Below are 19,005 nucleotides of genomic sequence, written 5' to 3'. Positions count from 1 at the left end.
TGTTTATGAAACATTACAAAATTATAAAATATATCCACAATCAGCAAAGACCCCCATTTAAATAATTGTGCGTGTTTCTGAAAACTAACATACTGCGTATAAACCCTGTCATGCTTGCTTGTTAAAAGGTTTAGCACCTCACTAATCCAGTTTGTTCCATGACCAATGTGGTTAGCGTAATCGTCGTAGAAGTGATGCGATAAAGAGGATTAAGAAAGGAGAAAATATAACAAATGTTTCCTAATGTTAAATCAATTACAGTGTAACTTGATCGCTAGACTGCAGGTGTGATAGAGAGCAAAACCTATAGTTTTTCATTTATATAAATTCTAATTATAGACATTTTAAGAGAGAATGCCCAGCAAGTTCCCTTGCGTACTCATGCTGCCTTTTAAAAGCTGAGCATTGTGAGACATATTGTTAGCCAGTGGTTGGAGGGACACGTGTTCCATTGTGTTTTTTGTGTGTTATAAACCTTCAATGGCAAGACTGTTCTCCGAGTCTTGTTTCTTTTATTCTAGTGCTTTTAAACTAACGATTTAAAACATACTTGTATGATTTGTGTTTCCATTTGACAACACTGAACAATATACTGTAGAAGCAAATTGTTTGTTTTAATGACATCTTAAAAATTAGTATGGCTTTCCTTTCAGGAGCGTTGTTGGCAAAAAGTAGACTAGCTGTATTTTACCAGTAACTCAAACTAAGTCCAAAAGGCTTATTAAACTTTTAATTTGAATAACTATATCTTGGATGACACAAAAGCCCCAATATTTTAAGTGCGTTGTTAATGAAGAGTTGATTTGACCATTCTGCTATTGATGGTACTACCTGGAAATGGGGAGAATGTTTTCAAATTATATTAGGTTTTGTCCATTGATTTAAAAAACAGAATTTGATGGTAGATAAGAACAATTCAGCCCAACTAGTTTGCCCACTTTTCTAGCTGTAAAGACCTTAATCGGTCCGGGGTCTACTCTTAGATATCCATATGCATGTTTAAATTCCCTCGCTTCATACCCCTTTTTTCATTTACCTTTTGCTGTTTCTGTAAAAATAAACCTCTGTTCCTCTAGTTTTAGATTATGACCTCCAGTTAGCCTCATTGAAATAAACTTTCCTCCTTTACTTTGTTAAATCCCTTTAAACATAGAAACACATAATTTTACAGGTGTTAAGAACCATTCTAGTAATTTTTTCCTGATATAAGACTCAGGTCGTAAGCAGTCCTTGATCTTGTCTTAAATTCAGGATTGCTTCATGGCTATCCCATGCATGTTGAAACACCTGATGTGATGCTGTTTCATTTATCTACTAACCTCTCAATACAGTAAGTCTTCCTTACATGTAAATCTCTGACCCCTTTAGTCTTGGACAATGACCTTTTGATTTCTCCTACCTTTGTTTAATCTCTTTTTTATTTTTTTATTTTTTTTATCACATTCCGCCCATCTTTTTTCCAAACTATATATACTTAGTCTTTCCTGATATTTTTGGTCTGCAAACCATTTGTCATTCTAATAGCCCTCCTCTGAACTATCTCTCCAATGTGTCAATATCCTGCGATGGGCGCTTCGAAGGTTAGGTCTCTTCTGTTCTCACAGTGCCCCCAATGCTATATTCTGCCTTGGCATTTTTTATATCCCAAGTGCTTTATTTTACATTTATCAACATTAAACTGCAGCTGCCACATTCTTGGTCATTCTTCTCATTCAGAGGTCGACAAATTTGGTATGTATCTAGGAGGCAGACAAAAAATGTAGAATCCAATCAATTTTTCTTCCTCAATCATGTTTTTATTTTCCTATATTACCCTTTGGTCTGCAGTTCAAGTATGTTTGTTTGTTGGGGCAGTACAGCATAAAATGCATCTTTCTTCAGTGCTGCACCACTTTGTAGTGTACTGCAGTTAACCCCTTCATGAGGTGTATTTTACACCATAAAGACTCAAAGTTGTATGTTTAACCATTATTCTTACACTTACACACACTAACATCATGCAGTAATAGACACACCCATGCTAACGTCTTATGCTCACAAACATTAACACCTTACAGTAACATACACGCTAACATTCTACACTCATGTAGACACATGGTAACACCATGCACTAGTAAACACTCTTATGCTATGCACATGTACACAGTTAATCTGACACTACAATACAGTATATATATACTGACTCTGGCACTATACATATACACACAAACACACTGACTCTGACGTAACGGTATAAACACACACTGACTATGCATATACACACTGACTCATTACAGTATACTTATACATACACTACTCCCCCCCAATCACCTCGTGGAGATATGCCACTCTGTTTCCTATTTTCTGCCATCCGACACCCTGTGTCTGAGGTGCTTCGTGAGGTGGACAGCGTCTTCAATTATTCATTGTTTACTCTTTCCCATTTTACATATATCTGAAAAATTTTATCACTTTTTTTTTGTTACGTTTTTGTAAAGTTCCCAAATTCTACCTTTTTCTTTCACCCTCCTTTCTGTACCTACTTCTATGCATTTCTTTTGCAGGCCTTTGCACCCATGAAAAGGGATTTAGTTAGTTTGCAATAACTCCGCAGTAATTGTTCTGGTTTTGCTTGTATCTTGGTCACCTTTGTTTGGCAGTAGATGTTCTTCAGAGCTCTCGGTGGGCCAATGCCCGAGAACTGCTCCCTGATTTTAATCAGCCTTGAGCTGTCATTGCTCGGTTGTCACTGGCGGATTAGCTGCTAATCGCCACTCGCTGATTAGTAAAGTGGATGGAAATCACAGCTCTGTGTGCGTCCAACTAAGATGCTCATCAGCTGGGTCTGTGATGGGGCCAGCAAGCTTGTGTAAACTTTAATCAAGGACTCGTGATTTAAGCTCAAGAGGTTTTATTCGAAACTTTGCAATTTCCTGTTGTATACCAGGGCATAAAATCACAGTCTGTTTACCAACATAGCTCCAAAATGCATATGTATGAAGATGTGCGTGGGTATACAATGTATGCAAATTACTCCATTATTCTTATAGTGACATTGAATTCACTTTTCGAGTAAGGCACTACTTCTGGGAGTATTGTATTAGTGCACCCTGTGTTGTAAGTGCATATATGTATGTGTTTGTATATACATATATATGCAAACGCCAATTCTTCATCGGCCAGTGGATTTTTTAAATTGTTTTATTTTTCTACCCCACTTTAATGGCCTTTCCATTAATATCCTTGTGCGTTCCACTGTAATGATAAAACTTGATTTAATAAGCTTTCTCTTTGAGAAGCTCCTTACTGTGGGACGTAAGTTTTTCCAAGTTTGTGCCTCAACCCACGGGACACCCAGGATTTAACCTGCCCTGTACACTACTGTAGTTTTGTGTTTTTATTTTTTTATTGTGTTTTTTTTCCTTTTTCATTTTATGTATCGCTAGATAATGTCTGGCATCAGGATTAGGGTACATCCTAGTCTAACAGTAAGTGCTGGAGGCTATAATTGACAGTTGATTTAGTGCAATGGCCTTTAGGTAAAGGTTACAACAATACATACAGGCAAAAAAAAACATCCTGAACAGTAAATACTAGAAATGTAGTATGTTTTGCAAACGTTTTAGGCTTACTACTGCCAGGTCCTAGTTAAATTTGTGTTTGGGAAAAGGACAGCCATTGATTCATTAAATGAATTAAATCAAGCTGTTAAGGTTTTGCCTGCTTAAGTGGAAAGATTCATAGGTGATATGTGAAATGGACCTAAATGATTTAGTGAAATCTAATTGTATTTATAAGTGTGTTATTTCATTTTATTCTCTTATTTTAACTGAGCTTTTATTAGGTTAAGGAAGGCACTTAAATCATTCTTGGGATTCACTTATTTTTGTTCACTGAGCTATAACATATAGATGTATCCTGGCCTTATCTAAAAAGAAGGATTGTTTTATGCAGCTTACTGTAAAGTGTGACACTTTCCACATTCCGGGAAAGCCGACTTTAAAAAAAAAAAAATAAAAAAAAAATACTGGTACTGCCTTTTTAATTCCTGCATTAATGCTTTTTCAACCTCATCCTCGGCAATTCCATGTAACAACTAATAATGTTGAAGTGTTTTTTTCCCCTAGGGTTAAAAAAATCTCACCAACCAATTACTGCATGTTAGCCAACCTAATGTATACATTCTGGATAAAAAGCCTATGTCACGTAGACCGACAAAAGTTTGGGCTGCTGTACAGATGGAATGGTCTTTAACAAAATGCAAAGTGTATTAAGAAAGTGTTTTATTTTGAAGTTACGGTAATTGTAAGTAAATTCTTGCAAATAATGTTATCTGCCAATTATTGCAAATGCCATTCCTAGGTAAATGCGAATTTTCCGGATATGCTGTGTACTGCCCCTAACTGCTCGTGAGAGCCCTTGTAAATATGTAAAAAGACCTTGCAGATTACATGATTAATGAAAAGGCCAGGTATCCATGTGTTCTCTAGTGCAGATGTGGGGGAGATGTCAATTTTCAGTGAAATCTGCATGCGAAAAATATTTAACGGTGACACTTTGCTTTGCATATTTAGTAATTGAATGTAAAAAATTAATATGCTTCCTTTTTCCAAGGGTGTGGTGAGTCTCCAAATACTCATTAGCAGTTACATCTAGAACTTGACAGGTAAGAAAGCGATAGGGCAGGCAATGAAATATTGATTACTTATCTCTTGGAAGTGAGCAGAAAAAGAGCAACAAGTCATGGAGAAAGCTGGCTCATAGTTCTTGTTCAATAACCTCTTAATTGTGGCGGATACCCAGTGGGTGCAATTAAAATTATTAAACCATAATTACTTGTCAGAGTCAGTGATTCGGGTTTGACACTTACCTGCTACTTATTTCCCTGCTTCTTTTCCTACTTGAAGCGGCATCCCATCAAGATTTTAATAGCATGGTAAATGAGTATACAATTAGAATAAGTCTCTTCACATCCACAAAACGTTCTGTCATTTTCCTTGTGTTGTGTGTTGATGGGCAGTAGAGTCTTTGTGGGGTGAAGAACATTGTGAAATAGCGTTTGAAATGGTTAGCGTATGGTACATGGAATAAAGGAGCATAATAAATGTGAGGAAATCAGCTGAACAACAGGGGTGAAATGGAAAACAGGTTACAGATATCATCCTGTATGGAAGAAATCTAACCGGTACTAGCATAAAAAGGTTTTGGGCATAAAACCATAAGACCACACTAAGTATTGATTGTTATGGTGCAGAAATGACTTGCATGTCTTTTTAAATGATTTGGAAATAACTAATAGCTTAACATGATTGTTGTTGAAATAGCAGGGCATTAATAATTAGACAACAGCATATTGTTGTATTAGCACAAGTCTTTAGTTGAAGAAGGTATCTTTTACTGGGCCAACGAAGCAAGGAATGTAAAGTTAAGTAAGTTTTTTATGGCCTCTGAAGTCTCTCCTTTTGGATCTGAAAAACGATCTTTGACTGCTCCATGGTATTATTCCAGTAAGAACTTGCAGCTTCTAATTGAGTACATTTGTTGTACCCCGTATCCAGACCTAAAACTCTGCAGAGGATCTTTGATTCTGGTTCAACAGAAACTTGTTAATCCACTAATATATACACCGATCGGCCATAACATTATGACCAGTGACAGGTAAAGTAAGCAACACTGCTAATCTTATCATGGCACCTATCAGTGGGTGGGATATGTTAGGCAACAAGTAAGCATTTCATCCTCAAAGTAATGTTAGCAGCAACATTAAAATGGGCAAGTGTAAGGATCTGAGCGACTCTGACAGGGGCCAAATTGTGATGGCTAGACGACTGGGTCAGAGCATCTCCAAAACTCCAGCTCTTGTGGGGTGTTCCTGGTCTGCGGGGAAAAAAGTTGTCCAAGGAAGGAAAAGCAGTGAACCGGCAACAGGGTCATGGGCAGCCAAGGCTCATTGATGCACATGGGGGGCGAAGGACTGGCTTGTGTAGTCAAATCCAACAGATGAGCTGCTGTAGCTTAAATTGCTGAAAACGTTTTTTCTGGTTCTGATAGAAAGGTATCAGAATCAGTGTGTGTGCGTCGCCTACCTGGAGAACACGTGGCACCAGGATGCATTCATGGAGCCCCCACCTCGTGAGTTACAGGACTTAAAGGATCTGCTGCTAACGTCTCGGTGCCAGATACCACAGCACAACTTCAGAGGTCTAGTGGAGTCCATGTCTCAATGGGTCAGGGCTGTTTTGGTGGCAAAATGGAGACCTACACAATGTTAGGCACAATGTTGTAATGTAATGGCTGATCGATGTGTGTATATAACATATGTGTATATATACATATATATATATACACACACACACACACAAGGATAGTTTTTAGAATGGGTATAAATGTTGTGCCCGATGAAATTTGCAGAATGACTCGTACTAAGAGGATTTACGCTTAGCTTTGCTACTTTGTAAGAAAAAAATAAATCGCACTTTAGTCGTTTAAAGTTATCAATTGAATTCAAAATACATTAGCAGAAGTATTTAAGCGAAAGAGAACATTAGTATTCTTTTTTTCTTAATGTATGTTAAATGTTTCTCTGTAACCTATGTTTTGTTTTGTACTTCACAATATAATTGAACTAAAATATAATACTAAGGCCAACAAAATGGCAAACGATTTTTTTGATGGGCTTGACTAAGCCTTTTGAGATCTTGCAGTATGATCGTTTAAAGGGGATTATTGTAATCCAAAGTGTTGTACACAGCACAAAGAAGCTATGAGTCTCCCATACATAGTGCGGCAAAAAAATAAATAACAAAGTAACGTTTAATATCTTCTTTATAGCCGTACCAATTAGCATCGGGGATATGACGATTACCATTTAACTAGAATAATTAAATTCAGAGTGTAGACTGGGTATAGTTAATAAAAGCAAATTATTTAGTGAGTTTGGTTGACTTAATCTAACATTTTATTTTTTTTAACTTTCTGTGACCTTTCCTGGAATGGAGCAGAATTACGCTGTGCTTTGCAACCTTTTACTTTTCAGACGACCGTGACATTACTGCAGGGTCGTTTCTCTTTCAATTTCCATATTCACTAACAAGAACTCAGATAAGCAGCTGATGCTGTCACTTGGAGATTCTGAGAAGCTGTGAAATAGATTTGAAGTGGTTAGCACATATAATAGGAAATCCCTGATCAAATGAAGTCATGACGAACCTGTTTACTTTAGAGAATTCTGCAGTTTTATTTTCTTATTGTTAGAAGATACAAACTGTTCTTTTACTCTTTTTGTGGCTTTTTTCCCCCCACAGAGGTATTTTTTTAATCCGGTTCAGCATGATTTTGACATAGTGACTTTTCTGAAATTGGTTTTTATTAAAGCCTGCAGGATGCTCTCTCGCTGGCAATGACTTTGATTAAGCACTGTATTAGGGTCATCTCCTGGAATAACAGCAATTCCAAATCCCTGGCTGTGTTTGAAAAGAAATGTGATTAAAGTCTTGGCTGTTTTCCTGAAACGGCTAATGTCTGTCGAGGGTTCAGTTACCATTTTTGTGACCCCCCCCCCTTTTTTTTTCCTTTTTCCTCTCCATGCTACGTCTTCATGTTAATGTGATCAGGTTTCCCCAGTGTAAGAAATTCTACTTTCATGAGTGAGACAAATTAAATTGTTAGCTCTTCTTAAAACACTTTCTTCTTCTGGTTTTAACAGGCCACTGTAGCTGAGGCTGAATAGTCGAAATCAAGTACAAATTTAATTGAATGTACATTTTGAAAAATTGTCTTTACTAATATGTTTGATCTACATGGTTTACTCTGAGGACAGTTTGTGCAAAAGCTAATTTAGTTTTTTGTTAAAACTTGTCACTTGGAAAAAAGAACATAAATCAACTGAATTATGCTACTATATTATATATATATATATATATATATATATATATATATATATATATATATATATATATGTGTGTATATATATATTTTTTTAATTCAGCATATATATTTTTAGCTACATGTGGTTCTGTTACATGTCTCTTGGGCTTGGAACTTCCTAACTCCCAGCCTACACGTGACCTGCATTGCTGCTTGTCTAAACTTTTGCTGGGTGGTTACCAAAATGAATGCCACGAAACATTACAGTGCTACATCTGCATACCTCCCACCTGTCAGAATGTGTGTTTAGGAATTAAATTGTGTAAGTAAAACGCATTGTTCTTCCTCTAACTGTAATCCTCGGTTATATGAAATACCGTGTAGACGTCTCATAAAAACTCTTGGTAAAGCCACGCCCCTAACCACATCCCTAACCGCACCCCTAAAACAAAGCTATCCCTCTTTGGCCAATAGAAATGTTGGCAGATACGCGTCAGAAACTCTTTGCAAATGTTATTTAACACATTGGTTTTTTATTTGTAACCACTTTTAATAGAAATAAATAAAAAGCTTTTGTTAATTCCATTAGTATCAATAGTATTGTCCAATGCCATTTCATGTGGAATTACCAGGGGGCATCCTGTAACCAAAGGTTTGGTATTTGGTAATCTTATTATTTATCGTGGTATTGCATATTGTTTAGTAATAATGAGTCTTTGTCACTATGTGAATGGTGTTGCAGATGTGTGCAAATTGTATAAACAATCTTGCAACACAATTTTCTGCAATTTGACTCACTAAAAAGCTTTGAATGGTACAAAATCACACCATAAATTGTTTCTCATGTTACATTTCATATATCAAAGTTTATCTTTTTTTGCAAAAGAAATGTGTGATTATCTCATTTTCAAGTGTTGCTCTGATGCCTTTTACTTAGATAATATACCGTATTTGCTCGATTATAAGACGAGGTTTTTTTCAGAGCAAATGCTCTGAAAAATACCCCTCGTCTTCTAATCGGGGTCATCTTCTAATCAGACCTCAAATAGAGGTCTGATTATGAGACTAAGATCCAGAGCCCCCGCACCGCTGCAGGGGACCTGGATCCTCCTGTCCCCGTCCCCCCCCATTTAACACCCCCCCCCCACACACACTTACCGGTGCTTCCTGCTGTATTGCCGGGGCAGCGGGTTGACGTCTACGCGATTCGCGTAGACAACGTCCGCTGCAGCCGGAAGGAGGTGTGGCTAGCAGCGGGGGTTGTCTGCGTCCGTCACGGATACCTTCCCCGACTGTCAGAGATCAGAGTTCCCCGCACCGGTGCGGGGAACTCTGATCTCTGACAGCCGGGGAAGGTATGCGCGACGGACGCAGACAAACCCCCGCTGCCAACTCCACCTCCTTCCGGCTGCAGCGGAAGGAGACGTCAACCCGCTGCCCCGGCAATACAGTGTTAAATGGGGGCATAGGGCATTTCTGGAATGCCTTATACCCTTATATGCCACTCTGGCACTTAGGGGGTTAAAAGTCATATTATGGGGCAGAGTGGCATATAGGGAGGTATAAGGCATTTCAGGAGGCAGAGTGGCGTTAAGGGGGCATTTAATAGAGAACTCTGCCTCCTGAAATGCCTTATACCTCCCTATATGCCACTCTGCCCCATAATATGCCTTTTAACCCCTTAAATGCCAGAGTGGCATATAGGGGTATAAGGTATTTCTGGAGGCAGAGTGCTCTATACAATGCCTTTTAACTCCCTTAATGCCACTCTGCCTCCTGGAATGCTTTATACCTCCCTATATGCCACACTGCCCCATAATATGCATTTTAACCCCCTAAATGCCAGAATGGGATATAGGGGTATAAGGCATTTCTGGAGGCAGAGTGGCACATAGGGGGTCAAAAGGCATACCATGGGGCACAGTGGCATATAGAGGGGTAAAAGGCATATCATGGGCCACAGTGCCATATTGGTGTGGCAAGCCTGGGGGCAGATGCGCGTAACTGGGGGACAGGTTGGAAAATACAAGGAAATAAAAACAAAAAAAATATTTTTATCAATCATAGCTTTTATTTAAAAAAATAGTTTACATGAATTAACATTTACTGGTAAAACTTTTTTCCTTTAGGGTCGTCTTATATTCAGGCTTTTTCTTTTTTTCCTAAGTTAATATTCAGATTTTGGGGGGTCGTCTTATAATCAGGGTCGTCTTATAATCAAGCAAATACGGTAGTATATAAATCGTACGTGTGGCTAGACGAATGGTTCGGGTTTTGTTTTTAGTTGCACGGGGTAAAATAAGGTCAGGAGCCACAATTCTGTCCAAACTTTTTTTTGGGGGGGGGGGGGTTTAATCTATTGCCTTCCTATATCTGTGGGCAGAGTACTTTTTATATTGGAGAACACACAGTTGCTCTCGGAAGCAATGCGGTGACAGTAAAGAGCATCATGTTTCAAGTCTGTGTTCCTGAACTGTAATCAAAGCATCAGCCATTATAAGCTGCAGATTGCTTTGAGATGAGGATGTTCTACACAGAAGGTCAAGGTACCAACCATGGATGTATGCGCTATGTGGACATCAAAAGAAAGTGGCTTTGATGATGAGGCTTTGCTAGGTTGTTGAATATCAGCAAGTTTGTCACTCTTTTGTTTTACTCAGTATATGTATGTACATCTCTATAATTGTTTCTGATGTTTAAAAAGCATGGCCCATGTTATTTTAATGCACCTTTGATGGAAGAGTATGCACAAAGGCATATAGGGAAAGGTTGTGTACAAACTGTGCTATACCAACAGTAGGCTTGGAAAAGATGCTATACCTCACGGTTGAAAGGGAAAGTCACCCGGGGGGGGGGATATTTATAGAAAACCGATGTTGAGTGTAGACCACACTTTATATAAGCTTGAATATTTATTTGTTCAATACCAAAAAGGGGACAAAAGTTGTTGGCATAAAGAATCACTGGTGTTCTGTATGGGTTCATTGTAGCAAGTTATTTTTTTTTTTTTTGTAGCAACACATTTTTCAACCTCGTTCCAAAGATCATGTGAAGCATGTTGAAGGTTCTTAGTCCTTCAAAATAGAAACAGAGTGCATGAATGAAAAGAGACAAATGCTTAACGTGTTCCGCACTTGATTTGCTATTTCAAAAGCCACCTAACATTGAGCAATGAAGAAAGGCCACTATATAAAATATGCCAATTAAAAAAAATTAAACACCTGTTGATGCCGTAGTGTTCCGCCCATGAACATGATTGGAAACTAAGGTAAGATTAAGTATAGCTAAAATAATTAATGACCTATTCAGCTTCCGACTCCCGTCAGCGTCAAAATAACTGCGGCAGCGATTAATTAAATCTCAATCTGCACTGTTGACTAAAGTTAGAAAAGTAACATTAATTATTCAAATTAGCTGCATATCGTGTTGCTTAGCGTACAAAAATGGTAACTGAGCTGTCATTATAATATCACATACAATTAAAACGTTTATGCAAAGATAATTCATTATGTGACTACGCTTGATATAACCTATCAAGTAACTCCTATTATAAACATAAAATGGTGTACATAAACAGTAAATTGGTTAATAGAATGGCTATTTTTATGTAAAACCGTGACACTGATTGCTGTAGCTTCACCGAACATTTATTTTTCCCCACTGTAAAATTGCTGATGACCTTTAGGTCCCATTGTTCCTCTTCCAGTTGTGCTGCTGAATGCATCCTCTGCTTTTTGCCTTTCTTCTTAGCACATAATAAACTTTGGATTTACACAAGGTAATTATTTGCCTTTTTGAAGTCATATTCTGTCTGTCCCGTGCTTTGCGTATGTTAGCCTGGAGATTTCTACAGACCCGTTCAGGGCTCATCAGTCAGTGTGACCCTTGGATATATGCAAAATTTATAATGCTTTTTTGTGTTGCTTTTTTTAATTTTATTTTAAAATTATATTTTAAGACGCTGTTCTAACCGCTTATCCAGGAAACGTAGGTGCCCTCGAAACCCCTTCAACTAGATTACATAAATTATTGCAGCCTTCACCTGTATGCGGAATCCAAATGTAGAAATATGGTAAACTAATATGCCATTAGTTTGTAAAACACAGGTGAAAATGTACTTTTGTGCTCCCTTCTTTTCTGCTATTTTTTTCCCGCTCAATGAATGATGGATGTTATGTATTTGAATTATTGATTACCATATGGAGCCCTAGCTGTGTGATTAATACTATATCGAATTGTTCTTGCTGGCATAATTAGGTGAAACAAAAAAGTTATCTGCTATTGTCATTTTTAAATTAAACTTTTGATAAGGGCATGACTTTTCTTATTTTGCCGTGAAAATAAATAAATAAGAATTCTAGCCTTTATCTGATTCTGGCTTCGCACACTGTTGCTTTCAGAAGCAATACGTTGACAGCGATTTGCCTACGATCTCTGAATGGGGTGCTTGGTTACACCCACTCCTTTTCAGGCCCCGCCCACTTTCTGCTCTAGACATTTTGATTATATCAAAATGTAAAATACTATTTTTTTAAAAAAAAAATCTCTTTAGTTTGTCATAGATACAATAGACACACACTTTGAATGGGATTTGGATCAAAAGGTTATCTGTTTTATGTGAGCAGAAATTATGTCACATAGTAATTCTTCAAATTTATATCTTATTTCCACAGTCTAAACGCTCACTCTATTGTTCTACAGCGACCCTCTGAGATCATAGTCAAGAAGGGAATACATTATCAATAATCTGTGATTCCTCCAGAAATATGTATTTTTGTAAATGCTTGGTTTTTTTTGTTATTGTGCACAGAACTCAAATTCTTTGCAAAAGTATTAATTTTTCTTAATGGATGGAGGAAGACAGGAAATTGCCTTCACCTTGGCAGCAAAGTACAGATTTTGTTTGAACGGTTTGCTCCTCATTTACATATAAATTATACAGTTTGAATCTGCGCAAAGTTGGAGGACGCGTAATAACTGTACAGGTTTCTGCTGCAATAATTACTCTGGCCGAAGGCTTCCAGCTGACAAACAGTCAATACACTAATATTTGGTATGGAGTCATTTTATTTTTGTCTGCTGTGTGCAATCAATTCTGTAAATTGTGTCTCACAACTGTTATCTTTTATCTCCTCTATTGAGAGCAATGTATGTGTCAGTGTTGATCTTTTGAGAAAGTTTGCAGAGACGAAAAAGTTATATGTAAGAGCCTGTGGATACCATCTAAGAGAGTACATTGTACAAACCAAAGGTTGGAAATGAAATAATGTTGATGAATTTACATTAAAATACAAGGCTTCCTTAAAATATTGAGTTCATGCAGTATGTCTCCATGAGGAATCACTACAAATGGAAGACATTAAATGGTTAGGGATTCTGCTGCAGATGGTTGCTTGGCATACAAAGTACTAACATGGGACAGTCTACTGAATGCAAGTGCATGGAGGTTAGACCACTGGAAAATATCATGTCAGCCAGTAGGGAAGCTGCCTAGGGGGTAAATATTGGCAGATATGCACTGCTGAGCAGGAGATATACCGTATTTGCTCGATTATAAGACGAGGTTTTTTTCAGAGCAAATGCTCTGAAAAATACCCCTCGTCTTACAATCGGGGTCGTCTTATAATCAGACCTCAAATAGGTCTGACTATGAGACGACTAAGATCCAGATCCCCCGCAGCTGCAGGGGACCTGGATCCTCCTGTCCCCCCACCCCACTTACCGGTACATCTGAGTCCCCGGTATGTAGCTGGGGCAGCGTGTAGATGTCTACGCGATTCGCGTAGACAACTTTCGCTGCAGCAGGAAGGAGGCGTGGCTAGCGGCGGGGGTTGTGGGGTTGTCTGCGTCCATTGCGCAGACCTTCCCCGGCTGTCAGAGATCAGAGTTCCCCGCACGCCTCCTTCCTGCTGCAGTGGAAGTTGTCTACGTGCGGGATCTACGCACTGCCCCGGCTACATGACAGGGAAGTCAGAAGCACCGGTAAGTTGGGGGGGGTTTATAAATGGGGGGCATAAGGCATTTCTGGAGGCAGAGTGCTCTGTGAAATGACTTTTAACCCCCTTAATGCCACTCTGCCTCCAGAAATGCCTTTTTAACCCTCTATACGCCACTCTGCCTCCTGAATGCCTTAAACCTCCCTATATGCCACTCTTCCCCATAATATGCCTTTTAACCCTCTAAATGCCAGAGTGGCATATAGGGGTATAAGGCATTTCTGGAGGCAGAGTGGCACATAGGGGGTCAAAAGGCATATCATGGGGCACAGTGGCATATAGGGTTAAAAGGCATATCATGGGGCACAGTGGCATATAGGGTTAAAAGGCATATCATGGGGCACAGTGGCATTTAGAGGGTTAAAATGCATATCATGGGGCACAGTGGCATATAGGGGGTATAAGGCATTTCTGGGGCAGATGTACATAACTGGGGGGCAGGTTGGAAAATAGAAGGAAATAAAACCAAAATATTTTTCTCAATCATAGCTTTTATTAGAAAAAATAGTTTACATGAATTAACATTTACTGGTAAAACTTTTTTCCTATAGGGTCGCCTTATATTCAGGCTTTTTCTTTTTTTCCTAAATTAATATTCAGATTTGGGGGGTCGTCTTATAATCAGGGTCGTCTTATAATTGAGCAAATACGGTATTTAATAAAACCCATTCCTAGTTGATATTGTAAAAGTAGAGAAAAAAAAAACACATTCATAGTTGGGGAAGGTCTCTTTTTTCCTTACTATTTGTCACGCGTTTCATTTTTCTGTTAGTACCGTGTTATCAATTAGTGCTGAATGCTACTCTATAATTATATGCCATATCATATATGTCATGATATAGACATTTAGATATTCCTAAAAAAACAAACAAAAACAAAACCGTATCATCTAACCATATGCATGTCTCCTAACATTTTCAATGACCAGACTTGGGCCACTTATTTATTTTTTTATTTTTATTTGTGGGGGAACTTTTTATAGAATAAGTAATATAGTGAGAGTGAAGCTTTTAGAAGATGTATTTTTATTTAGTTTTTACTCATTATTGTGATCATTTAGGAGAGTGTAGCGCTTTTGTATAATTGGGTGCTCCTAGAAATTGGGGACATTTGGGGAGAACAGGACAAAGGAATTCAGCTTCCAAAAGAGGGTCATTTGGATGGTATGGGCAGCATAAATGCTATATTCTATATATTGGCTCTGACCATTTGGTATAGGCATTTAATCCCTTAATGACAAAGCCCGTACATGTACAGGCTCAAAATGCATTGTTTTCACTGATTTTAGGGACTGCCCATTGTCCTTAAGGGGTTAATATCCCTAAAAACAATCCTTTGTTTAGTCAAAATCCTTGTTTTCTTCTGGTCACTTTTGATTGCATGATGCAGTGTATATAGGAAACAGCAGTGGCAAGATGATGATCTATCCATGATACCAGGAATACGATAGCTAGTCTCTGTTTCTTGAGCGCAAATGTTTGTACCACAGAAAATCATCGTATATTTTGGCTTATATTTTTGCTACAGGAAAATCATAAGCATGTTGCAGTCTTTCTATAAAATATACCGGAATAGCAGTTTTGATGCAAAGCTTACAATGTGGTCTTATCCCCTTAGCAACCAAGACACATTGTCCATTCAGCAGGAGCATTCTGTTGGTTGCTATGGTGATAACACTAGATTTTAACCTATGCACCACAAATCCTCTTAACTAAAAAAAACCCCATTGTTTTTCCTTTATCTTCTCTTCGTAGTCACAACCCGCTTTATAGAGCAGCCAAAAGTTACCATTAATATTCATGTCATCCATGTATTCATAATCCTACAGCTGAGAGCAGTAGGGGAGGAAGGAGATAGGCCATGTCAAAAACACTGCCAGGGAGGTAGTGATAATCTTCACTAGGGAAGATCTCTAGTCTTTAGGGAATCAAAACGCATGAATTTTTTTTGGGTTTAGTTTTATTAGTATTTAGTAGGGTTTCTAATATTTGTGCTCTGTCAGTCAGTCTCAAGACTCAAGTGACACATGAACTGATGATAAGCAAATGGGCTACCAGGATGCCATGTCACCCATGTCTCTAAATCACCTGAGTTGTGTATTTCTTCTTTAGAGCCTGTAATTACGTGCTGTGGTGGCGTGAAATTATTGGGGGCAGATATTATCTGGAACACGTTTCCAGAATCGCCTCTGCATCTTTATAAGAGCAGCATTGCTCTCACGTGGTGCTGGAAGCCGGGAGGGCAGTCCTGTTCGCCCTGTCAAGGAATATCACGTGACCAGTATGTGACATATCTTATAGCACTTTAACCCTGGCTAACTTGCAAATCTCACAAACCCAAAAGGTCTTAATCCTGTCTTATTACCTGGCCTTTCATCTTGTCCATAGCCTTTAATATTGGATGTTTTTTAATGACATCAGGACTGTCTAGCTGTGTCTGAAAGAACCAATATAGATAAGTAACACACGCATATCAGGCAAAATAAAGCAGTGAGAGAATATGAAGTATCTGTCAGCTCTGAAACCACGGTCTTTTTATTGGTTTTCAATTCTAATTTTATTTGAAGAGATACAGAGCCCCAATTGAGTGTTCAAAAAACAATTTATGATGATAATTCTACCCTTTTTTCTACTAGACAGGACAAACTGTTTTCCATACATATCACAAAAGGATATTGTCAGGAAAAAAAAAGTTATTTTTGTGTGCTCAGGCGATTAAAATGATTCACATGTCACTACTAGGCCTGTTCAGCCATATTAAGTTCCTAAATCTATTCAAATAAAATGAATACTTTTTTTTTTATTTAATAAATTTTGCCTATATAAAAAGTTGTGTATGCATTTCATGTTTCCAAATTTGGGCAAACCAGTCAATTGGCAGTAGGTAGGTGCTTAAAACCTTTGTTATTTTGGATGCTAGCACACAGTATATAAAAATTTTGAGCTTAAGGGGAGATGTGGTCTCTTTGTAGTATTCCTTTTGCAAATGCATGGGTGGGGGGAGTCTGCAGAATCCCCCATATACATTTGCCCCTTCCCCTTTTGGTTTAATACGTCTTCCTCCATGTACTTACCACCAGTTAGCTCCAGCGGTGTTTTGACGAATGCTGCAGACAGGGATTGAAATCAATGTACGTGCTTTAAGCAGCCAATCAGTGCCAAGCAATGTCAGACTACTGAGAAGGATAGCCATGGCAGCAGCTTTTTAGTCAGGTAAACATTTTTTTCTCCAAAGAATGCATGTTGAAGTACTCAGAAAGTACAGAAAGTTAATATGTATACTGTCTTTTGTACATTAAACTGTCCCTTTTTATGCTTCGATGATCCTCGGCATGCATTTTACTGGGCACATTGCCTGATGATCTAAAGCAGTGCTTGACAAACCCCCTGTGCCAGGTCACCACGGAGGCTCCTCTCAGCAGGGCCACGTATTGCATGTTATGTGGCCCTGCTTGGTGCCTCAGGGCCCCCGCGTCCCCACAGGAAAGCACAGTTAATGATGGCAGAACATCATGTGTATGCTGTAGTGTCAGTCGGTGTACATGTGTATATATGTATAGTGCTGGAGTCAGTGTGTGTGTTTATACTGTTTTATGTGAGTCAGTGTGCATGTGTATAGTGTTAGTCTGTGTGTGTAACTGTATAGTGCCAGATTCAATGTGTATGTGTGCATAATGTTAATGTGTTTTTATATATGTATAGCGTGTGAGTGAGTGTATGTTGGATTGTGTGTGCATGTGTATAAGAGTGTGTGTTACAGAATTGCGTTAGCATGAGTGTGTATATGCGTATATAGTGTAACAGTGTGTATGTGGCATTTGGCATGTATGTACAATGTTAACGAGTTACTGTATGTGAGCATAAAATGTTAGGGAATTTGATGATCACTGATCTAGTTCTCAAAGAGCTATATGCTGGGTACCATGAAGAGAGGTTAACAAAATTCTCTTGAAACTATTACTGATTTACTGTAAGCTAATAGTAGTTTCGCTGTATTACATTCCTATCAATGTTTGTGGTTGTTTGTTTACTGATGCAGAGAAAAAATCACGGTGGGCAAATATCACGCATGTCTTTTGGGAGCCCTCAGTGTTTTAATCATGCAGATTATAAATCAGATTAAACATTAAACAACCTGATTACAAAGCATTAGTTCTCTAGTAACCTGCTCCAGTGTGGATATTCTAATGGGTGGTTTGTTTGGTAATCTAGGAAAAGCGCATGTATTTAAGGATCTAATACATTCGCATTAGCACCATTAGTCATATAATAAAAAAAAAAATGCCTTAGGTTTTTTTGCAGGCTTGATGAGAGAAGAAATAATAAATGATCAGTATGATCATATTAATGTGTAAAGAATGGAAATGTGTACGTATAGATCTTTTAATGCTGTAATTTATCAAAGAGCATTAAATAGAAAAACCTTGCCTTATGTCCTGCATAGAACTCAGAAATTCCTAATCTAATGCACAGCCATTTTCTAATGTTTGCTTTCTATTTGTGTTTGGACACAGGTGCTCCCAACGATAATTTAATTGGTGGCGGAGCAAGATTTGTCTGCAAACCGGGAGCCAGAAATATTACCATCATATTCCACCCGCTGCTCAGGTAAGAGCCTGTTGATGAATTCATTTGAGTCATTTTACAAAACAACACTTAAGCAACTAAACCACAGCCAATGGTAATGTGCAGTTACCCTCTGCCCTCCTCTGATTCAAAGATTTTAGGTTACTGAAGCTTTTATTGTATTTCCTTGCAATTCCACCCTCTCCTACAGTAACCAGGACTTTAGGAAGAGTTTATCTGTTCTCCTTATGTGGTTTTATGCATTCCCTTTCTGTTAATGTGTTTTGGTCAGGACTGCATAGTTTACCATACATCTCACCCGTATGTGAAGAGGGACAGTTCTGATTTTGGGGCACTGTCCTGCTGTCACATGGAGCTTCCACAACGCCCTGCTTTGGAGTGGTTAGGGAGACCAGACAAGCTCATCTGATCAGCCAACTTTGATGTGAAGTTGATTCATCAATCACAGCTCCCATATGGAGGTAGTTAGGGACACACGCGGTCCCAGCTCTACCCCTAACCAAGGGTAGTTACAGATAATTGCAAGTTGGTAAATAACATTGGTCTCCCTAAAGAATATCTATATGTTAGGTCGCAGT

General features: G+C 38.4%; 1 protein-coding gene across 1 annotated transcript in view; it reads left to right on the top strand.

The window, feature by feature from the left end:
- The window catches only part of LOC149298762 (exocyst complex component 4-like), a 177,522-nt gene that overhangs the window by 62,786 nt on the left and 95,731 nt on the right, over positions 1 to 19,005 (top strand). Inside the window, exon 10 of the mRNA XM_089487081.1 lies at positions 18,355 to 18,448. Coding sequence (XP_089343207.1) covers positions 18,355 to 18,448 — 94 coding nt within the window. The remainder of the gene's footprint in view (positions 1 to 18,354; positions 18,449 to 19,005) is intronic.

Source organism: Sceloporus occidentalis, unplaced genomic scaffold, assembly GCF_023333645.1.
Source record: "Sceloporus occidentalis isolate IW3139 unplaced genomic scaffold, rSceOcc1.0.p SCAF_31, whole genome shotgun sequence".
Taxonomy (NCBI): Eukaryota; Metazoa; Chordata; class Lepidosauria; order Squamata; family Phrynosomatidae; genus Sceloporus; species Sceloporus occidentalis.
This window is presented reverse-complemented; position numbering and strand designations above follow the sequence as displayed.